This window comes from Euprymna scolopes, chromosome 2, assembly GCF_053919585.1.
Source record: "Euprymna scolopes isolate OS-2025 chromosome 2, ASM5391958v1, whole genome shotgun sequence".
In the NCBI taxonomy this organism is placed as follows: domain Eukaryota; kingdom Metazoa; phylum Mollusca; class Cephalopoda; order Sepiida; family Sepiolidae; genus Euprymna; species Euprymna scolopes.
The window spans coordinates 38,505,001-38,530,324 of record NC_136483.1 but is presented as its reverse complement, the minus strand read 5'-3'; the positions used below and the strand labels follow the sequence as shown (position 1 = coordinate 38,530,324).

The following is a 25,324-nucleotide window of genomic DNA, read 5'->3' as shown; positions in this document are numbered from 1 at the left end:
GTTATATTCACATTTTCAACCAATGTAACAATCCAATCTTCAGATGCATCTTTTTGAAATTTCAAACTGAATCCTTTATTTAATCCATGCGGGTAGATTATTCTCATTCCATCAGTAATGCCCACTTAACAGATTTTATCAACTGAAATGTTTTGAATATAACAAACTTGAACGGTGGAAATATTTGCACACAACTTTCGCCATCAGGCTATTGATATCTTGTTCACCTCTTAAGTCAAAGTTGACGGTGTGGTCTGGATATTTTTCTATCTGGCTTGGTTGCAGGGCACTCATGGTAGAAGGATGAAGAAAACATTTTCACTTATTTCATTTTCTTGTTCATTGTATTTTGCTGCTGTAATAGTGAAACGTCTTACCACTGTACTCTTCCATCTTTAATTGTATCAATGTCTTTTCTTTGGCTTCTTCAATTACTTGCCATATCTTAGGACTCAGGTGTGCAGATTAGGGTACCTGAAGAAGGTTGGAGGTTACATCTCTTTGGTATCTACTAAGCTCCACTACCATAAATTTGAGGAACTTTAGAGCAGGTGTTCTTTCAGTCATCCATAGCTCATGACCAAACATAGACCACCATAGTTGTACCACCCTTGCCAAAAGCAAAATAGTGTTGTACAGGGCCTTCTTGGTTAGACTTGTTTGCCTGCTAGTCTCTCAGATGATGTTGGTTGTGACAAACATCAATTTTATCCACAACAGCCGTTGGATCTGCCCAACTGTTACAACTTTATATTACCAGAGACACCTGTTGCAAAGTCTCTTCATTAATGGAATCATCAATCTATGGATCCATATGGTGTGTGTGTGTGTGTGTGTGTGTGTGTGTGTGTGTGTGTGTGTGTGTGTGTGTGTGTGTGTGTGTATGGCAATTAAACTACTAAACATTTCCTGCATTTCATCCTCATAAAGGTTAATGCATGGAATATATATATATATATATATATATATATATATATATATATATATATATATATATATATATTACTGGAAGCCATCCTAACATTGCCCAGTGAGTAACCCACAAAAATATTGCTCTCAACTATGGACCCTATATTACTATTTTTCTATTGCAATGTTTGTGACTAACTTTTGAGCAATAAATAAAGCATTGTCTTTATCGTTTATGGCTGTTCAGTGTGACAACAAACCCTACAATTGCCGCTAATGGTCCTTATATCTTAAAACTGTGTTAAAGAAAAAAAATTGAATTTAAAGCAAAAAAACTTAAATATTTCATAAATCATTGCTTCTAACATGACAATGCAGTGATTGAAATGGAAAAAAGATATGAATAAAATCTTTAAAAATAGTATGAATAAGAAATACTCTGTTTTATGTTATAAGTTTTCCACCTCTTTTGTATCTTTTTTTTCACAAATTGTCTGGTTTTGTTGTCACTTGACACAAAACTGGGCTGGAAGTGTATCTGCCATTGAAGAGCAGAATGCTTGTTGCTAACACTGCTTGAGACTTAAATGAATCAGGGCAATAAGATTTTTATTTTATTTTGTACATGCTTTAATGTAATAAAAATATTTGTTTTTAAGGAGGTTGACTTATGAGCAAACATTGATTTTTATGGTTTTAATTATTTAAGTCTGGTTACAGTAAATACATCCTTTTGAAATAGACAATTTAAGATCAAAAGTTAACTGACATGAAAGTAATTTTTAATGCTTAGAGGATACATACAGCACACCTCCATTCATTCTCTTCTACTTTTCTTTGGTGATTACACTCCATGCTTCACTATATAAAATGTTGAGTTCTTAAACTTTTACTAAGTGATTATCAAATTTGGATTATTTGCACTATTCTTATCTTGAGTATTATTTTTGCAACAGTTCTGCTGATGATACCTCCAATTTTCAGCTCTATCTTCTGTACCTTTGAGAATCTTTCCAAAGTTCGACAAGATGCACCTGAAAGTTTGAGGTTACATCAGCTGAAACGTGAGAATGACACTCAAGATGAGAACAGTAGTTTGAATAATCTAAATTATCAATCCTCATCTCCAAAAGTCTGAATTTAAAGCAAATTAATTGATTGAGATATCTTGGTTCAGCTTTGTGTCCTTATTTCCCCAACAACAATGCCATAATCATACTTGTGAAAAAAATGTATCAGCTCGACAGATGCCTATTTTTACAACTGAGGTATAAAGGTTCTTGTTTATCGCTGGCAAAAGTGCATTGAGAAAGGTGGTTACTATGTAGCAAAAATAAATTCTGGGGCACAAAAGGTTGCATGTTTTAATGGTCTTTGTAGCTCTTCCTAAAAGTTAAAAAAAAAAAAAAAAAAAAAAAAATAGGAGGCATTATCTTTTGGAATGACCCTCGTATAACTCATTTTCGCGAAAAATTTGAACCTTTTATTTTGTACTTGTAAAATATTGTCACATTAGAAATCTAATTTCTGTTCAATTCGTCTTTCCTTTACTGGTCTTTATCTTTTATAAACATAGTCAAGCACAAGGCTTTGCTAATGGAGCACGCAACTAAAAAATGCAGTATTTATCAGCAAGTCTTGCTTGCAAACATCAGTTTATGGTCTTCATATTATATTTGTTATTGTCCTTATTTGTTAAGTATACATTTTATCTTGATTATTTCAATGCTTATCTCTGTGAAAGGCTCCTCCCACTACAACTAATAATGACCTTCAATTTTTTGTCACACCATTTTTTTTCTGTTTATGAATTATAACACTTTGCTCTTCATCTGCTGATAATCAATTTGATATGACACATCCATGACGTAGGTCAAAATGTATTAAAAATTAGTACTCATTAGTATTAAAAATTAGTACTCATTTTATCATATAAAAATAAATATAAATTACTGATGGATTTCTGCTTATCAAGGCATGGGGGTCACTCAGGGATAAGGGTTAAAAAGATTTTTGGTTGGACAATGATTACCATCATAAGATGATTGGAAACAGTGGGTGAAATTCGTTGACATCTATGCTGATGACATGACCATCTACGGCAGCACATCAAAGGCCGTAAATGACAAAGCTCCCTCTGATTCCCTTTCCTCTGATCTTGAGCACGTCGTTCAGTGGGGGAAGAGATGGCTGGTTACTTTTAATGCATCTAAAACCAAGCTCCTAACTTTACATCATCAACGCTCTGTTCCTTATCTAGCATCAATTGAAATGGATGACTCTCGTCTTGGGGAGGCTTCATGTTTTGACAAGCTCCTGGGTTTGACCTTTATTCCGGATCTGAAATGGAACACATATATAAAGTCTGCTGTCCGGGCTGCTGGGAAAATGGTAGGATCCTTCTACTGCTCCAGAAGATCTCACTACTGATGCAATTCTATATCTCTATAAGCCAAGTACGCCCAAGGAGTACTGCTGCCACATCTGGGCTGGAGCTTCAAAAACAGCCTATCCTGCCTTGACAAAGTACAAAATAGACTTTGTGGCTTAGTGGGGGATGCTCTCTTCTCTTCCCTGCAACCTCTCTCCCACAGAAGAGACGTTGCGAGCCTGTCTTTGTTTTATTGTTATTTCCATGACAAGTGCTCGTCCGAGCTCCAATCTCTGGTCCCCCCTCGCCAATCCTTCATGATAAACACCTGTCTAGCTAAAACCACTGTCAGTAATTTCCCCCACTCTTTATCTGTGCCTAAATCAAAACGTAGATTCCATGAACATACCTTTTTTCTGAGAAGTGCACGCCTGTGGAATTCTCTTCCGTTTGCCCGTTTCCCACCTGACTACAACTTGGACGTCTTCAAGTCCAACATAAACAAATTCCTGATTAATCGCCACCTTAAGTAAGACGCTTTATCAAATCTCCAATACCAACTATTACTACGATATTATCCCATTGATTATTGTACACAAAATAACCTTTATCCCCAAGTGGCTTACGGGCCTTGATAAGTGGTGATCCCCATGTAAAAAAAAAAAAAGAATGGGCACAAGATTACCTAAAAGGGCTTTATTTTCCAAGAGGGTGGCTCATGTATTTGTTTACATTAGACTTGAAGATGATTATGTTGCAGTTGACTGGAAAGCATTCATTTAATTTTGCTTAACAGACAGGATCTTCTAGAAAAACTTTGTTCATACATTTACAGGGACTGCATACCTGCTTGTATTCATTTTGTAACAAATGAAAGTTAAACTTAATTTGGACCCTAACTTCACAATCAAAATTGGACAAAGAAATAAGAATTATTACAAATACTTTGTCTAATAATGAGTAACCTCTTCATGTAATGAGGTTAGTCATCAAAAGGGAAACAACTAATTTTTCTAACACATAAAACCAAATATAGTGACTAAATGTTCAATTTACATTCGTTTGCCTTGGTTAAATGAAGTAATAAATTCGCCAAGCAAATTGGCTAAACACTTGAAATTTTTTTTTTGCTTTGAGTGTACGTGTTATATTCTCTACAAAGCCTTAATTGGTGTCCTCTCAGATGTTCTACTTGCCTCACCACCACCACCTAATTAGTGCAGGCGTCTAATTGATTTGATTTTCATTGATTTTGATGACAAAAAGCATATGGGAGTGTGAAACATTCATTGATCATTATTCAATCCTGAGCAATGTTGGGTTACTCTGCTTGTGTGTGTACACCAAAATTTAATTAATGTCTTTCCTGGAACTTTGTAGGTCAGTATTTTTGGCGTGTAACTGACTTTACATGCTTGTTCACGAGTACATCTTCAAATTCTCTTTTATCCAGCTTCTTTTCATTTGTTTTTGTCATCAAAAGATTATTCGACGAAGAATTGAAAATGTTCGTGATGCATATGAACATATTGTTTTAATTATTAATACAAAAAGATAAAAATTGAAAAGAAAGAGTAGTAGTTAAATAGAAAATTGTTTCATTTTAATCTTTGTATAACAATGTTTATCAGAAAGATCCAATGTTGCTCAAGATGAATGAGAATCAACCAATGTTCCACATTCAGAGTATTATTATTGTCATCGGAATCAGTGAAATTGTTCATTTTTCAATTAAATCAATGGATTGCCTGCTCTAGTCAGAGACATACCACGATGTACTGAGATGAAGCTACACATGGCTTCCGGCATCTATAATACATTGTAATCTAAATTGCACTGTACAGTACCTATAGTTGTTTTTTATAAAATACATTTTGTATAATTGTTGGAATTAAAGTTTAAAAGGCAAGTCAAGTATAATGATTCAGTTGTGCTCTAAGCAGTAAATAGTTATTTTGAACGCGCCTTACACATTGTTGATTTTATACATCGGGCCCTTCTGCTTGTCTGTGTATATTTATGTATATGATCAAAATTATGGAAATAATGTTTTACATGATAAAAAAAAAAAAAAAAAAGGAAAAACTCAGCATTTGTATATTCATCAACATTTCATCTTTATTTCAAGACTTCCTCGCAATGATTGATTTTGAAGAAAAATATATTTTGGTCTTTTCATTTTCATTTTTCCATATGTGTATGAGCATGTGTATATGTGTGCATGCACGTGAGTACGTGTGTGTGTGTGTGTATGCATATAAAAAGGTATTTAAAATAGCAATAATTATGATAACAGATTATTTATCAGTATGATTAAGAATAATTTTGTCCATCAAAATAAGAATATTTGCATTGCTTACTCTTATCTATACTCATCTCTCTAATGATCAAATCTAAAACTGTTTTGATTCTCAACCCCCATCCAGCCTTTACATGCCCTCTGTAATATAATATTGCTTTTCATCATCTTAACTCCTAATGCACCCAAGGGAGTTATATAAATCTATTTGAAGAGGGGCGGGTAGGCTATAAACGAGTTATTAAAATCTATACCTTTGTACAAAGAGTTTGCTTCTCCTTTTAACCAACTTTAGCAGGTCAACCTGATCTGTTTTCATGAGATGAATATTTCACTGCTTGCACTCATTTTTAGTTTGTTGCCTTTTTCAGCCAATTTCTATAATCATTCAGTTATTCTTTCTGTATTATTTCCCCATTTTAAAACAGTCATGCTTTCATTTATCTCTTTTGTTGGTCATTTGTTTTCTTTTTTTCTTTTTTTTTTCTTAAACTGACTCCATAGTTTGGATGAGATATTTTACAACCACCTCCTTACGTCTAAGATGGAATCTGATTTTTTTCTTCTTTCTTTTTATATCTTCAGCTGACTCCTTCATCTTTTGCACCAAATATAATCTTTTTTTTTTTTTTTTTTTTCTTTTTTTTTTTTGTGTGTTAAAGATTCTTTATTTCTAGCAAACTGCCATTATCATCCAATATTGTTTGGGAGTTTTCTTTGATTTAAAAATGTTTTTATGTCCTTCCCCATTTTTAAAAATACATTAGTTTTATTTACTTATTTTCGAACTTTTTATAAATAATAAAATAATGACTCGTAGGTACTAAATCAATAAGAAAGATGGAATGGCTAATTACTTGACGAGGGAGGAGAAAACTAGTCACATATTTTCTTAAGTGCTGAAAGGAAAAAAGTGGGTAAATACAAATTAGGCATTCAATCTCTATTACTGAACTTTGCATAAAATTATTTTTTGTAAATAGGATTTTTTAAGTTTATTCTATTGCAATTTTATTTCGGAAATAATCAATTAATAACAGCTAATTGTATTGATGCAAACACTTTTAGATTTGAGTGTCCAAATACATGTATTTAGAGATTTAAATGTCCATCATGGAGATTGGCTTTGTTTCTTGAATGATACAAAGCTGATAGCATCACACACAGTTCATTGCGCATTCCCTTTCAAAGATCTCTTTCCCATCTCTTAGTTAAATGTACAGGTACAAACAATAGGATTGCTTCTTTTATGTCTATTACATGTGATAATTGATTTAGTTAGTAACATATTGACATAGAAATATGGGACACAAATGTCTATTAATGAACTGATATTGTTATGAGTGATAAGTGAATTAAGTACACATGCACAGTTGGTCATGTGATGGGATTTTAGTATAACTTTTTTCTGTTGAAGTTGGAACTTTTCTAGAATTTAATGTTCAAGTTACAGGCTTTTGTATTAACTTAGTATACGGCTTAGATTGACCATTTTCTTGTCTATCCTACATTGCATCTAGTAGTGAGGTTTCAGTTTTGGAGAGTGGAGTCACCCCTTAGTTACAATTTGTCTGGGTTCCAGGTGTTGCCCGGGTGTTTGGAGGTGTGTGTTGAAAAAAAAAAAAAAAAAAAATTTAGTAGGCAGACAGGCTCGAACTCATACCGCGAAGGAGGAAAAGAATGTGAAAAAAAGTGACATTTTTGCTAAACCAGGAGGTTTAAACTAAGGCTAATCAAAAAGAGGGGATGACTTTCGAAAATATCAGCGAAAAAACGACCTCTCCCTATAGAAAAGTGCCCAGTTGAGAGTAAAGGAATTAATGTTTTTAGCCAATTTTTCGATATGTCATCCGAAGGGTCAAAATGATACCGATCTCTTGAAAATCTGCTGACTCTGTCGAGAGTTTTAGGCAGACATAAATACATACATATATTTAAACAGAAAGGTGAGATTTATATTATAAGATTACTCTCTGCTACTCAAAGTCTCATCTATGGATTAAATAGAACTTGTGCTGGGCAGAGTGCTTTAGACACTCTTGGACACAGTGTTTTCATCCAATTATCTTAAAATCTACATTTCCTAGACCTTTTTCTGCTTACTCTATTTCCCAACCCTATCAACTACTTACGCTGAGTATGACACAAAATTACATCTCGTGGTCAGGCTCCAATTATATATCCCAATCTAAAATTTTATTTTCATATATATATATATATATACATATATATATATATATATTTAAAAAATTTTAATGTGGCCACATAAATCTTTGAAAAACAAATGATAGCAAATTTATTTTGGTAGCATAAATAGCCAAACTTATGACAGTTCAAAATTTGCGTTTTGTATTCTGTTCATCTGAAAGCAAATTTTCAGTGTATAACTAAAAACCTAGGTTTCTCAAACACATGAAAAATCCTTCATAAATTCTTGTGGTAAATGAAAATGAATCATAATGCAAACTATGATTATCAAATCAAAATCCCATTACCTCTTGGATGAAACAAAAATGACATGCAAGTGCAACTTTGAATTTTCATGTTTGTTTCAACAGCTAATATGTATAACCTTAATATGATGAGTCAAAACACAGTATAGATACTATTTTTGTTTAATAGTAAATCAGTAAAAAACAACTGATTTGAACACAATTTGATATGCTTATTTATAGGGGGAAAATGTGCATTGTCTTGTCTTTAAACTGTTATTTTATTTTAATTAAATTTTCAAAATCCTATTTAAACAAAATAAAATTATAAATTACAAGGTAACACTAGGTAAGAACAGCTAAATGAAGATTGTTCCCAAATTTTTTTTTTTTTTTTTTTTTTTAACTCAAACAGTTGGAGAGTCTAGTACCAGTAAAACGAGCAACCCTTTGTGCTTCAAAATTTATTTTTCTACATAGTCAGCACCATTGTCAATGTACTTTTGCTAGAAATTCAATGGTGCATCTCGATTTCTGATGCACATCCATGTTGTATTCTTACACCATCAATCTCTACAATAGAGATGAAACTTTCAAGTCATGAATGCAGGAGTCCAATCATAACAATGCGATTTGCAATCCTCTCTGATCGATTTAGGCAAAATAAAAAATAGGTCACATTACTTTTGGAATGCTTTCTCCCCTATGTATAGCCCGTTAAAGATTGTAAAATTATTTATATACATTATTTTATAACTATCTTTCTTGAATGGTTTTAGATGTTAAAAAAATTGCTTTTTTTTTTTTTTTTTTTTTTTTAAATTTTATTTTTTCTTTCTAATTTAAGTTTTATTTTATTTTTTTAAGGATTGGAAGTATTTCATTCCATGGCTAACATGATAATAATTTATGGATTAATAAAATTTGCTGGAGGCACGAAGATGTCCGTGGCTGCTGCTTTCTTTATAAATACGGTAAGATTATTGCAAAGTTTTAATTTGTATTCTTAATTTCTATCCAGTGATACTGACGGGTTTGAAATGTAATGAGTGTTGGAGACCTGGAGGTAGTGATTCTCAAGTGGGTCTCCAGGAAATTTTTGTACCTTTTTAAAAGCAGTCCATCCTATGGAATCTAGCATGTAGCGGAGCTGAAACATATGCCTCCAATAGTGAACACTCTTGTTTAACAAAGTGCTGCCACCACCTTGTGTATTGTCTGAGGTTAGGCTGAAACTGTGGCTTTCCCAAATGAGTAATTAGGCCAGCACGAACCTCGGAGTGCTTGATTGTAATCAAATAGTTAAGGTATTCAACTAATCTGTGTTGCTGGCCATGCAGAGGAGTCATTTTGCCTGCCAGTCATTGACAACATTCACATAAGATAAGCGCAACATGAGCTGCTGAAAATATCTTTATCAATCTTCTGCATTTTGTTCTGTGCACGTCATGTTAATATATCGGCAATGCCATCTCTTGAATTCCTGTTCTTGCTTCTTGTGATGCTATTGTTTTGATCCTTTTATCTGTTGTTCCTGTTTGTCATTTCAGTCCCTTTCTGAAAATTAAAAATTTTGGTTAATTTCTAGTTCTTTGTATAACTTAACTCTGAACTGACCTGATCAGAAAGCCCTGATTCAAGTTATTTCAGCTGCTTATGTTCATCCCTTCCTCACTTATATTTTTCTAACCTTTTATTTCATTAAAATTTGAACCACGAATGAAGCATAATTATATAAATTCCCAAAATTAGGTGATCATAAGATCACCAAAGTTAAACACTATCAAGCCTTGTGAGTATCTAGATAAATGACTTTCAGAAGTGCTGTATGTAAAACCTATTCCTAGTAGATTTGTCAGCTGAAGGTCAGCTACCAATCTGCAATTACAATATAAACAGTCCTAGGCTATTTGTGATCTACACCAACCAGGAACTGACTGGCAACGATGAATCAAATTCAGATTTCAGATCAAATAAACAAAATTTCCTGTTATTTTACACTTACCATGATGCCATGGTGAGACAATTTCTTATATGCCAAACTAATCCTGTTCTATTGGTGAGAAGAATTTTTCATCTTTTGTTTTCTGTCTTCTAATACATCACCATAGATATTTTTTTACAGATTTTGTATGTAAATCTATTTTCAGGGCTATTTTCTCATTGGTTGTGCAACCAGTTCAAAAACTGGGGATCGGTATCGCATTGAATGGACGACTTCTCATTGTGTATTGATTCTTAAACTAACAGGAGTTGTAGCAGATCTCTATGATGGAAGCAAGCCTTTGGTAAAAACCAGAAAACTATTTTCTTTATATATATCTTTTTTTTTTATTTTTTTTTAACTCTCATCAAATATCTTTATCTGATTTTTGTCATAGAAAAAATGTCTTTGGAAACTATTTTCGTTAATTAACTTTCTACCTTATCGTTTTTCGTAATTTTTGGGTATGTTCATTACTGCAACACGACAATTAAACTAGTTACCATTAGTTTTACTTAAAATCCAATATTTCGAAGAACCAAAATATACTATCGAAGGGAGATAATAAAGTTATATATATATGACAAAGTCTATATTCCAAATTCCAAGATGTTGTTACTCTTACCGTTTATTTCTTTCAGCATGTTAAAATGTTCAATTCTTGACAGCACCTGTTTCATAGCGCAGAAATAATCTTTTGATTATGTCAATTTTATGTTTTTCGTCCTGACTCATTGGAAGAATAAGAACTCATTAACTTTAAAAGGGAATAAAAAGAATATGGGCATGATTATATAAATCCAAAAACAATTGCAATTGAAACTCAAAGATAGCATTTCAGTTTTAAAGATGAAATATCATAAAACGCAATTGTAACAACTCTTCAGATTTTAAAAAAAAAAAAAAAAAAAATTATTTATATAATTATACCCATATTTTTTTTTCTTCCGATGAGTCGGGATGTAAAATATTTAAAAATTGGCATAATAATTATGATTATTTCTGCACTATGAAACAGGTGCTGTCAAGAATGGAACATTTTAACATACTGAAAAAAAATAAACGGTAAGATGAACATCATCTTGAAATTTGGAATATAGCCTTTTTGTCATTTATTTGTTTATGCTCTGTAGTTATATTTAACACTCATTGAGTTTGATAAATAAAACGATTGGTTTTAAATAAAGGATGAAATGAAGAAGCATTTCCCCATAAATAAATATTTCCCCAAAACATCTAGCCTTGATGGAGGGGAAACTAAAACTTGCTATGGTTTCAAGTGACCTAAAAATAATAGCAAGGGGAGACTTGATTCCAAATATTTCTCATATGTTATATATATATATATATATATATATATAGGAGATATGTTATCTCTCCCTTCTTTGGTTTTCATACATAGAGTAAATTTAACAGTGCGTAAGGCTTATTTGATATTCATAATCGTACCCTATTTCCAAAAGAAGGGAGATATAACATATGAGAAATATTTGGAATCAAGTCTCCCCTTGCTGTTATTTTAGATCATTTGAAACCATAGCAGCAAGTTTTAGTCTCCCCTCCATCAAGGCCAGAAGTTTTGGGGAAATATCAGATATTTTGTCATTCATATGCAAAACTATGAAAACAAATGACTATGATTGAAGTATTGGTAAAGGTACAGCATCTTTCTACCCACAAAAAATCCTTTAAAATTACCACTGTTATAGGTTTTCGAGGGTGCTGAAAATGAAAACAATTAAAATCCCAGAAAATCAGTAGTTTCCAATAGATGAAGAAATTATAGTTTTAAAAAGTTGGAGATCACTTTTCTATATTAATTTATTGTAAAATGAAAACCCACTTTATAGCCACCTATTGAGAGGGTTAGCGTCTATTATTAAAAAAAAAAAATTTTTTTCTTTTTTTTTTTTTTTTAGGGGTGGTGTTTATTTGGTAATTGTGGTCTGGTAAACCAACACAAAACCTACCTTAAAAAACTTGTTTTCTATAGGTTTTCGGGTGTGCTGAAAACGAATATCACATTTATATTTTCCACAAATAAGTATATTTCCAGGTATTAAGCAATTCTTTGTTATACGTGGTGGCCATTGTACGCACAAGCGCGTGCTTATATTTGCTTAATACCAAGAAAAATACTTGCGGAAAATTTTAGTGATATTCGTTTTCAGCACACTGAAAACCTATAGAAACCAAGTTTTTTAAAGATAAGTTTTGTTCTACCAGGTCACAATAAAAACCACCTTATTAAAAAAAAAAATAACCCTCCTAAAAGGTTGCCATCAAATAGGTGCTCATTCATTAATATAAAAATGTGATCCCCCACTTTTTGAAACCATGTGCTACCTTAAGGGCAAATGTCACATGACCCACTACACAATTCAGGTCATTAGCTTTCCAATGAGCCTTTATTTGTTAAATTCTGATCGATAGTCGCTGAGATTTTGAACTTACAAAATTGCAAAAAAAAATGTTGTGTATATTATATTTGTAGCCAAAGTTAAATATTGAAATGCTCATATCTATATCTACATGAAAATTTGCAGGTTTTTTCAAGGTTATAGTGCTAATCTATAGTAAAAAAGAACCTATATTTTCAAACCAATAATATATTCTCAAATTTTCCTACATTTGTATAGTGTCATGCCAAGCCAGCTTTAGTTTTGCTGCTTTGGGATGAATTTTGCTTAGGGTTTTTATTTTTACTTGGTTGCCACTAGTGTGTGTGTGTGTGTGTATATATGTATATATATATATATATATATATATATATATATATATATATATATATAATAATGTGTGTGTTGTGATTGTGGGGAAATAACCCCAGCAAAGTGCTCAATTATAAAGAAGAATTCAGTATAAGAGCAGAATATTTATTAAAATTTTATAGGTCAGAAAAACATCGTTAGTTTAAAATTCAGTTTATACCAGACTGTACTCATGGTTGAAAAATATAAAATTCCCTTCATCATCTGTTTATGCGTGTTCTTATAAGAAATGATGACTGCACATTTTTTTTTTTTTTTTTTTTTTTCATAATTTATTTTGTTTTATTCATTTATTTTATAATTATGAACTTTTTTATTATGAATTTTTATTTTTAAGGAACTTTCGGTTTATGGACTCAGGGAAAATCCGGGTTTTAAAATTACAAATTCTTCTACATTTGAATTTAAAATATTGACATTTTTTAAGGGAGATTATTCTTGAATTTTCATATTTTCTCAAATGCAGGCAATTTCTTGTAACCTTCACTTTTTAACATGTGTATACACACTGTACTTTAAGTTTATACAGATATATCCATGCATACATTGATGTATAGTATTTTATTTTAACCTTTTGTTTTATTCCTATCCATATTAAAGATATTGAGCACTTTTGGTTATACCTGGGACTCATAATTATAATGCAGTATCATATCTAAAAAGTGGTATATAGTAATAGAAGAGTGCACAATATCCTAGATAGAACAGGTGTTTACATGCAGTGTTGCATGTAAACACACCTGCTCTATGTTATAATTTCTTTGTACTTTTTCTGGTGTGCAAAATAACAAAACGCAGTGTTGCTAAGGACCAATATGTGTAACAATTGAGTATCATACAGAGTATGTTAGTCAATCCAAAGTGCTCGATAAATTAGATTGAGCATGTATGTTTAATAGCCGCATTGCCAGGAAAACAATTCTTGTTATGCTATTTTATATAAGGTAATCTACTTGGTGTTGTCTTGGATTTATAATAGTAATGATACCATACCATGTCATAATAATGATGTATATTATCTAGTAATTAGTATAGAGTAATGTAAGAGTGCTCAATTTCCTAGGTAAAGCAGGCGTTTAAATGCAGCATTGCTCGGAAGAAAGACTTTTTATTTACATATTATGTACTAGACAAAGTACATGTAGTTGCTTGCGAGTCAAAATAGGAGTACTTAAGTATCACATATATTAAGGAATGTAAGTTAGTAAAGTGCTCAATATCCTATATAGAGGAGATATGTTTAAAAGCCATATCATCTAAGAAAACCATGTGACTGTTTTGTTATACTGTTTTATCCAAGAAAATGTCTACGGCTTTGCTTGGGAAAGAGATAGTCATCAAAAAGTGCTCATGTTGCAATATTTTGGAGATATAATGGGGTATGATCCCACACAGTCGGACGATTCTATTTATAAACGATGCTGCTAAGAACTGACAAATCAAATTAATCCACGTTCTGCTACAAACCAATCAGAAACCAGAATTGCTTCATAAATATTAAACCTTTTCTGGAGCAATTTCACATGTTCCTTCCCGGGTTTCGACACGGTAAGAATATTTTGTTCTGTGGAACTGTCTACTACAAACAAGTCCCCTCCCAGGACTTGTGTGTAACAGCGAACCATCTGAAACTCAAAATGGCTTACACTTCTAGAGGTTATTGGCCCAGCGTGCGTCTTTATTTCGATGGATCCGAATCAAAATTCGAATTGTGGCAAGTTAAATTTCTGGGATATCTACGAACCCAAAGGCTACACAAAGTACTAGAAACACAACCTGAAAACAGAAACGACCCCGACTTCATTGAAAAGAATGCAACTGTCTTTGCGGAATTAATAGTGTTTAGATGACTGAAGTCTATCACTGGTAATGAGAGAAGCCCTGGACGACGGCTGCAAAGCATTTACCACCATGATAACCCAGAAAGAAAAACTCATGACTTTTAGCCAATTTAAGGTAGCACTCAGAAGTTACGAAGAAACTGAAAAAATGATCACAGAAAAAAAACTTGATGACTGCAACCAGGCCCGACATATGCTATACAGTAACGAAACTGTCACAAAAATTATCACGGCCGACAATGAAGGATTTAAACCGAGCTAAACAAGTCCTACGTTATTTAAAAGGAACTAAGGAGCAGAAGTTAGTATTTAGAAAATCAAGAAATCCCCTAAAATTAGGTTTTTCGGATTCAGACTGGGCAAACAAAGAAGATCGCAGGAGTGTATCAGGATATTTTTTCAGACTCTCAGAAAATGGGGCCTATTATTTCATGGAAATCTAAAAAGCAATAGATTGTATCTCTCTACGTGTGAAGCAGAATTTATCGCGCTCACACACACGACCCAGGAAACACTCTACCTTAAAAATATCCTGAAGACTATTTTAGAGCCAGAATTGATTACAAGTCCCGTGGTAATTAATTGTGATAATCAAGCCAGTATAGTCTTAGCACAGAGCACGGATGATCAACCAAAGATCTAGGCATATGGATATAAAATGCCATTTCGTAGAAAACGAGAGATTTAGGCATATGGATATAAAATGCCATTTCGTAGAAAACGAGATAAAAAAGGAATCCATTATTTTGAATTACACATCATCAGAACGAAATATCGCTGATGTATTTACGAAACCGGCGACACGGATAAAGCTACAGCGTTTTTTCTCAAAACTTGTAGGTGAATTCGACTGAATAATTTTTTTTTTCTCTTTCACTGTCCTGTATGTATATAGATTTCTATATATTAAAAATACAGACCAGCGAAGTTCCACTTATGAGAAGGCTCTTACTTTTTTGCATGAATATCAACGGAAAACCCTAGGGGTAATGCTCAGAGTATATAGATTTCTATATATCAAAAAAAAAAAAAAAATAGTCCTGGACAAGACGTTAAACTGTATCCATTTATTTATATTAACACTTTAACCTACTAATGCGTAACTAATACTTTTGCTGAAAAAAAAAAAAATCTTTGTAATTTTCCTTTTTGACATTTGAACACAATTAAAAATGGCGTCTTTTTTTATGCTAAAACTCTAAGATCCAAATGATTTCTAATATATTTTTTGTCTAAGTAAATATAAAAATATATATTTATTTTTGAGCAGAACAAACACAAGGGACTTCCCCATTATAAAAAATAGGGAGGATGTTGCAATATTTTGGAGATATAATGGGGTATGATCCCACACAGTCGGACGATTCTATTTATAAACGATGCTGCTTAAAACTGACGAATCAAATTAATTCACGTTCTGCTACAAACCAATCAGAAACCAGAATTGCTTCATAAATATTAAATCTTTTCTGGAGCAATTTCACATGTTCCTTCCCGGGTTTCGACACGGTACGAATATTTTGTTCTGTGGAACTGTCTACTACAAACAAGTCCCCTCTCAGGACTTGTGTGTAACAGCGAACCATCTGAAACTGTTCTGAAACTCAAAATGGCTTACACTTCTAGAGCTTAAAATTCTAAGAATAGCAGGTATGTTTAAATGTAACTTCATTTCTTTTTGTTTTATATGGTCAACACTGAGTAAACTTGCTAGTTTAAATAGATAAATCATTAACTTTAAATATGCAAAAGATGTTTTGAAACCCAATTTTTTTCCGAGAGAAGAGAAAAAATCTAGATGTCATAGATATGGTGTCACACTCTCTTAGTGAGTAGCATCCCACAATGCCCAAAATTGGTAGTGATTTAAGGTACAATAGACAATGGAACCTTAAATTCTCCAAGGATTTTCTCTAGACTTGGAGGAAAATTAAATAAAGTGAAAATATGAACCAATACAAATCCAATAGATGACTAAATGAGTTATTACAGAAACTTAGCAGATGACCAGGGAAGAAAAGATGGGTGTATTGCAAATAAATGAATTAAAGATGAACTTAAAACCAAATTTTAAATTAAAAAATTAAAAGAAAAAACTAAAAGAAATACAAGGGAAGATTTTTTTTATTTTCTTGGACAAAAATTTATTTCTGTACTCCTTTGTCTCCAATCATTAATGAAGTATTTTGTTTTTGTTATAGGAAAAATTGGGTGCTGACCAAAAAGAAACGGCCATCCGTAAGAAACCAACTTTAATAGAATTGTTAGGCCACTGTTATTTTTTTGGCGGGTTTTTAATAGGTCCTCAGGTAAGTAAAGTGGAGACTTGTTTTTGGTTTAAACTTTTAAAAAAAATATTTCTTTTCGGCAATTCTTAAAAGTTTTATCTTTTCTTCTATCTATCTTCTATCTATTCTATCTTCTATCTATTCTATCTTCTATCTATTCTATCTTCTATCTATTCTATCTTCTATCTATTCTATCTTCTATCTATTCTATCTTCTATCTATTCTATCTTCTATCTATTCTATCTTCTATCTATTCTATCTTCTATCTATTCTCTCTTCTATCTATTCTCTCTTCTATCTATTCTCTCTTCTATCTATTCTCTCTTCTATCTATTCTCTCTTCTATCTATTCTCTCTTCTATCTATTCTCTCTTCTATCTATTCTCTCTTCTATCTATTCTCTCTTCTATCTATTCTCTCTTCTATCTATTCTCTCTTCTATCTATTCTCTCTTCTATCTATTCTCTCTTCTATCTATTCTCTCTTCTATCTATTCTCTCTTCTATCTATTCTCTCTTCTATCTATTCTCTCTTCTATCTATTCTCTCTTCTATCTATTCTCTCTTCTATCTATTCTCTCTTCTATCTATTCTCTCTTCTATCTATTCTCTCTTCTATCTATTCTCTCTTCTATCTATTCTCTCTTCTATCTATTCTCTCTTCTATCTATTCTCTCTTCTATCTATTCTCTCTTCTATCTATTCTCTCTTCTATCTATTCTCTCTTCTATCTATTCTCTCTTCTATCTATTCTCTCTTCTATCTATTCTCTCTTCTATCTATTCTCTCTTCTATCTATTCTCTCTTCTATCTATTCTCTCTTCTATCTATTCTCTCTTCTATCTATTCTCTCTTCTATCTATTCTCTCTTCTATCTATTCTCTCTTCTATCTATTCTCTCTTCTATCTATTCTCTCTTCTATCTATTCTCTCTTCTATCTATTCTCTCTTCTATCTATTCTCTCTTCTATCTATTCTCTCTTCTATCTATTCTCTCTTCTATCTATTCTCTCTTCTATCTATTCTCTCTTCTATCTATTCTCTCTTCTATCTATTCTCTCTTCTATCTATTCTCTCTTCTATCTATTCTCTCTTCTATCTATTCTCTCTTCTATCTATTCTCTCTTCTATCTATTCTCTCTTCTATCTATTCTCTCTTCTATCTATTCTCTCTTCTATCTATTCTCTCTTCTATCTATTCTCTCTTCTATCTATTCTCTCTTCTATCTATTCTCTCTTCTATCTATTCTCTCTTCTATCTATTCTCTCTTCTATCTATTCTCTCTTCTATCTATTCTCTCTTCTATCTATTCTCTCTTCTATCTATTCTCTCTTCTATCTATTCTCTCTTCTATCTATTCTCTCTTCTATCTATTCTCTCTTCTATCTATTCTCTCTTCTATCTATTCTCTCTTCTATCTATTCTCTCTTCTATCTATTCTCTCTTCTATCTATTCTCTCTTCTATCTATTCTCTCTTCTATCTATTCTCTCTTCTATCTATTCTCTCTTCTATCTATTCTCTCTTCTATCTATTCTCTCTTCTATCTATTCTCTCTTCTATCTATTCTCTCTTCTATCTATTCTCTCTTCTATCTATTCTCTCTTCTATCTATTCTCTCTTCTATCTATTCTCTCTTCTATCTATTCTCTCTTCTATCTATTCTCTCTTCTATCTATTCTCTCTTCTATCTATTCTCTCTTCTATCTATTCTCTCTTCTATCTATTCTCTCTTCTATCTATTCTCTCTTCTATCTATTCTCTCTTCTATCTATTCTCTCTTCTATCTATTCTCTCTTCTATCTATTCTCTCTTCTATCTATTCTCTCTTCTATCTATTCTCTCTTCTATCTATTCTCTCTTCTATCTATTCTCTCTTCTATCTATTCTCTCTTCTATCTATTCTCTCTTCTATCTATTCTCTCTTCTACCTATTCTCTCTTCTACCTATTCTCTCTTCTACCTATTCTCTCTTCTACCTATTCTCTCTTCTATCTATTCTATCTTCTATCTATTCTATCTTCTATCTATTCTATCTTCTATCTATTCTATCTTCTATCTATTCTATCTTCTATCTATTCTATCTTCTATCTATTCTATCTTCTATCTATTCTATCTTCTATCTATCTATTCTATCTTCTATCTATCTATTCTATCTTCTATCTATCTATTCTATCTTCTATCTATCTATTCTATCTTCTATCTATCTATTCTATCTTCTATCTATCTATTCTATCTTCTATCTATCTATTCTATCTTCTATCTATCTATTCTATCTTCTATCTATCTATTCTATCTTCTATCTATCTATTCTATCTTCTATCTATCTATTCTATCTTCTATCTATCTATTCTATCTTCTATCTATCTATTCTATCTTCTATCTATCTATCTATTCTATCTTCTATCTATCTATCTATTCTATCTTCTATCTATCTATCTATTCTATCTTCTATCTATCTATCTATTCTATCTTCTATCTATCTATCTATTCTATCTTCTATCTATCTATCTATTCTATCTTCTATCTATCTATCTATTCTATCTTCTATCTATCTATCTATTCTATCTTCTATCTATCTATCTATTCTATCTTCTATCTATCTATCTATTCTATCTTCTATCTATCTATCTATTCTATCTTCTATCTATATAAATAAAATGAACTCGTTTTTTCCTGTCTGAGTTTGACCTTAATAGGATTAAAAATCGAGACATTACATGCAAATCTATTACACACAAGCTGCAGCACATTATCTGAGGTGTGTTATAGGCATATTAGCTTTCCATAACGTCGCTGATCATACATTCCTATATTTCATCTGGTGAGAGTTCGCTGCAAAAATCGCTTAGGATCAATGGAAGTATTAAACTCTTCTCTCTCTCTATTAGATTCCTCCTTCCACCGCCACCTATTTACACCGGACTTGACCGTTCACAGTAGAAAACTACGAGAAACATTGGTTTGCGTTTGTAGTTGCTTAAAAAAAGTGGATTGGTATACAGCTATTCTAATGGTTACTTATTCCATTTTCTTTTCTTTTTACATGTTTTTTATTTATCATTCTTTTTCTTTTATTACCTAATCCAATGGGTACTTACACCATCTTCCCCGTTTTTGGTTTTTAATTTTTTCTCATTATCGTTTACAGTTTACAGAGAAAATCGTGTTTATTAAAAAAACTGAACGAAACTAACTAACCATAGAGTCCATGTTTTACAACAAACTCTTACAGTCGACAACTACTACTTGCGTATCCAACTGTATTTATGCAACGTTCCTCTCTTTTTCACCATGGAGTTTTATTTTCCCTGTGTTTCATGAGTTGTTTTTCCCTTTATCAACTGCGACTGATTTATGGTCAGGCATGGATCGGGTGACACCGGCAATCATCGGTGTCACCATCGACCGTTCTTCATATGTTCATACGATTACTTCACTTTATAGTTTCCTTATTTTATTTTATTTTTCCCTTTGGTTATGTTTAGTTATTTTTAAGAAGATACTCGACTTTATATTTTTCTTATTTTAGTTATATTTCTTTTCGTCGACTATGTTCAGTTACTTTTAAGGTGATGCTAAGGTGGAGGAGTGAATTCTTATTAGATTAGTTACTTATTCATTATTTATTTTCTTAACTGGAAAGGTATTATGACAGCGATAAATACCATCTGTAACCGATATTTATAATCTACAAAACGAATTGGAAAATAAACACAAAAAAAAAAAAAAAAAAAAAAAAAAACTACGGGTAAATATTTGGCAAAAAAAAAAAAAAAAATCCGAAAAATTACATACTAAAATATTAAACATATTGGAATTTTACAAGGTAGGTTTCTTCAAGTTTCTTTTTGGGGTTTATTTGCATTGGGATTTTTTTTCGTTTTGTTTTGTGTTTTTATAAGTACTCTGCGTCTGTTATGATGCTGCTCAGCTGACACCCATGCCAGGGTAGGGGGATAAATACAGTTAGACATTGTTTGCGGAGCGATCACTGCGAACATCCGATTAACCCTTAATTTAACATGCTTCTTAATTCCTAGGTGGTTGCCTATTTTTTTCCCTTTTGCTTCCACCTTGGGTTCAATCTGATCTGCCTACTAAAACTTTCATTTTTTTTAAAAACTTTTTCTTTTTTTTTTTTTTTTTTTTAACACACACACCTACAAACACATGGGCAATGCCGGGTACCCACCGCTAGTTAAACAATAAATTTTTCTTTTGAATTAAATCTCAGAAGTTTGAAAACATTTGCTGGTAAAAAGATTTATTAAATTTCTTTATCAAAGTATTTTAAGAATGTAACTAACCTATAAGTACTGATATTCTCACTCAAAATTATTCATAGAGATGGCTTTTGAAATGGATAGTGTTAGGGTTCTAAAAACAATTTTGCATTGATAATAACGTTCTTTAACATTTATGAATCATACTTTTGCAGTTATGAGCTTTTTTTTCTCCTTATCTTGAACACTAGCTAAATATGCATATTATATAAGATTTCAAGACGAATGCATTAGATATCAGTATCTAAATAATGGAATTGTCTTTTTTCTGTGAGAAAAAGAACTTATGAAATCTTATGGGATTTGTTAGCTCAATCTAATAATTGCCAAATTACTTTGCTGCTCACTATTGTATTTTTTGCTTAGTAAACTTTTTCTACCCTTAATATTTGAAGTTTATCCATATTACCTGTTAACTTTGAAAACTGGGTTATACAATAGAAACAAAAAGATTGAATAAGATAGAAAGTGTCAAAAAAAAATCAGCAGATTTTTTTTTATTTTTTTTATTTTTTTTTATTACATTTTCACCCCAAACAAGGCAAATTGCCACTTTGGTGTAGGGGGCTACTGTCAGGGGCAACAACTACTGGGGTACTATGTAGGGATTTGTTTTTTTAGGAGGCCATAGATGTACTGAACAAAGAAAATGTACAAAAGAGGAACGCAATGTCTATATGCTAATTGTCACTGATGCTTTTATTTTAATAAACTATAAAGTTGGAGAAATGTACAAGTAGGGCCTACTATAACTGAAGTTTAATTTTTATAGATTCTTAAATGTTTAAATCAAAATTTATCTTGGTATAATGAAGCGTATGTATGTGTAGTATTTACAAGAATTACATACTTTTTAATAGGAATCAAGGTTTTACATTCTTGGTAATCTGAAGATTACCTGAAACGTTAATTTTAATACAAATTTACACATCTAAATTGTGCTTTGGACCTTCTAAAGATCACTGAGAATATGAAACTATTGTTATGGCCTACTAAAAAAACAAATCAATACTTTTAAGTACTATAAAACTATCAGAAGCTATTGAGCCTAATATAACATAAGATGAACAATTCTATAAGTGTAAATCAAAACTGTCTAAAAAGGCCACTATAGGGTGGAATGATAAAATTGTTGCTCGAAAGACAATAACACTACAGCTTCATTTTAAAACTTAATTGAAAAAATCAATTTAGGTTACTTGATTATGTAGTATTCAATCTAGCCGCCTTCAGCCTCAATCACCACCTTGATACGAGTCTGAAACTGGGAGCATGCCTTTTCCACAAGCACTGGTTGGAACTTGAATACTTGGCAATCAGGCTGACTTTGGTGTTGTGAGAGGTCATTTATGTTGGTGATATTCTCAATGTATGACCAAATGAAGTAGTTCAGTGAGTTCAGGTTGGGGGAAGAAGAGGGCAAGTGAGAGAAGGGTACAAAGTCGTAGCACATCTTCTGAAGCTAAGCTTGGTTCTCTTTGGATTTATGGACAGGCGCTGAGTCCTGCTGCCACACCCAGGGTCTGCAAGCAGCCACCTGATTGCACCAGAGGATCACCACACTCTTCGGCACATCCAGGTATGCTGGTGTTGACTTTCAAGCCGACTTTGAAGATGTGAGGTGGCATGATGTGGGCCTCACTTGAAACGACACCAAAGACCATAACGGTGGCCGGAAACTTTGTTGAGCTATGACCTCAAATGTTGAACCGTCCGGATTTGCATTTTGAAGATGCTGGCAATGGTCTTGTTGTCATAACTTTGATTGGTAGAGAGTATGAGTTGTATAGCAGCGCATCTCCGATCTTGCTCGTTGAACGTTGTGTCACTTTCAGACATGATAGAAGTCTCCTATCGCTCTTGGGATTTGTACACAACTGGCCAACTAGTAGATGGTCTGCTACAAAAGAAAATCGGTTTTCATCAAATGGAAATGGAATCCTGTTGTCTTTTCGAGGGTGACAATTTTATCGTTCCATCCTGTACTCATAACCGTCGGTGTATGTATATATGCATAAACATACAGGATATATGTATATTAGGTAAACATTCTTAAATGACATCCAAGTTTTTATTTTATGAGACATTTTCAGTTTTTCAGAGTCAAATTAATATATGTAAATTCTGTGTATTATTTCATTTCTTTTTTGCAAGTATTTTTTTAATTCGTTACATCCTTATCTGACAGGATTAATATTAGTATGTTACAACTATGTTGGGTTCAGCAGCCGATTGGCCCTATTGGTGGTACATTAGAATACACTGACTGCATCCCTTGCAGAGAGTAAAAGTTCCTTAATGGGGGCCACCTGTTGACTGTGGGTGGCAATCTGTAATGCTTAAGAATAGGATCCTGGTGGTTGAGCAGATTGTTTGAAGTTCTATTAGGACATGAGATGCAACATGTCACTTGGACTAAGACAGGGAGCTGGATAGGCAAAATCCAATCAATCAGTTTGTCATGACTAGCACTAAATCAGACAAACACAATAAAATACGCTCACACTAGACAAGCTGATTCAGAGTTTCTAAAACAATTTCCTCCCAAATCAATGACACATTTTTTAAACACACTCAGCAAAATATGGTTCAAGGGAAAACTACCAATAGCTGGAAATATGCTATTGTGATCACCATTCCTAAGCCAAAAAAAGACAGTTCAGATCCACAAAATTTCAGACCAATTGCATTGACAAGTTGTCTTTGCATAATCTGATTGGAAACCTTTATCAAAAAAGCTTTCATTTAAAAAGAACCTGCAATAGTTTTCTTTTTTGATTTAGAAAAGGCCCAAGATACAACATGATGACAGGGTATAATAAAATACCTGTATAGGTCTTTCAGATAGAAAATTTTTTCCCAGGATGGGTGGTCTGCCCTTTAATCCAAGATTATAGAATCTTGGATTAAAGGGCAGACTACCCATCCTGATAAAGATTTTCTATCTGAAAAGACTTAAGCAAAAAATATCAAACACAAAATACAAGGAGTTCCACAAGGAGGTATTGTATCAGTCACGCTCTTCAATTTAAAAATCAATAATATTGTAAATTGTCTAAACAATGAGATCAATGGCTCTAACCCGAAGCTTTGACACGAAGGCGGAAAAGAAAGTTAAAGGAAATGTGAAATTTTACTGCTGCTCTATGACATGAGAGGAAGTGGAAAGCGTTCAAATTTAGCAATCAAAAAGTTGACATGCAGAAAGTGAAAGTTAAGTGAATGAGTTCACGCAGGTGCAAAGATGAAATCACGCTCTTAAGTTTGGCTGTCAGCCAGTTAAGCTTTTAGCTTTCCGCCCACCGTTGTTGGAGAAAACCAGCTCTCTACAAAAAAGAGAGCTCTGGCAGTATCCAAATGAATAGCAATTGTCTGATATGAGGGGTTTCACCTACATTGATCAAAGCTAATTGCTTTCTGGATGTCTCTGGCAGAAAATCCAGAAAGCTACTTTCGCTTGTATATGAAAAACATGAACAAACGCAAGAGGATGGAATAATGTGAATTTTATGAAAGTCAATCAAAATAAGAGCCCCCGCGAAATAAGCCTTTGCTGGACATACAGAAATGCGCACGGCTCTTTTGCCTTATTTATATAATGTTTGCATATGACTGTAATACCATGAATAAGTTTCCTTTTTTTTATGTAACTTAAAACATAAATGTTTTTTTAATTCTCTCAAAACAGAACAATGACTTAAGGATTGATTTTCACTTTTTTAGATTTTGTCTAGCAAGAGAATGAAAACAAGAAAACATTAATTTCACTATTGCTTGATATTGGTAAGCAATTCTCATGCACACAGTCTAGTTACATGATTCACCCACTTATTGCTTCAGTGAAATTATTTTACTATTTCAAAAATAAAAATGAATTCACTATTTTAGCTATTTTGTAGTTCAACCAATGTTTAAAGATTGTCTTAAATTTGCATTTACCTAGAAATGTGTAAAATGTTTACTTTAGATAATGAGCACTGTCTTTTTTTAGCCTTAAATTCTTGCACATGTAACAAATTTCAATTGTCATCTATTTGGTGTAGTATTTGTGGACCCAGAAAGTGCATGTGTTTTAATGTTTGTCCAGGTAACTTGTAATTCTAGACAATTCAGTGTTGTACTAATGCCTGTAGGAAAAGCATAT

At 32.4% G+C, this 25,324-nt stretch overlaps 1 protein-coding gene across 1 annotated transcript in view; it reads left to right on the top strand.

Annotated features, from left to right (window-relative positions):
• LOC145291192 (lysophospholipid acyltransferase 5-like) overlaps nucleotides 1-25,324 on the top strand; it is a 202,134-nt gene that overhangs the window by 127,668 nt on the left and 49,142 nt on the right. Inside the window, exons 3-5 of the mRNA XM_080136773.1 lie at nucleotides 8,879-8,985; nucleotides 10,162-10,299; nucleotides 16,809-16,916. Of these exons, the coding sequence (XP_079992899.1) occupies nucleotides 8,879-8,985; nucleotides 10,162-10,299; nucleotides 16,809-16,916 (353 nt within the window). The remainder of the gene's footprint in view (nucleotides 1-8,878; nucleotides 8,986-10,161; nucleotides 10,300-16,808; nucleotides 16,917-25,324) is intronic.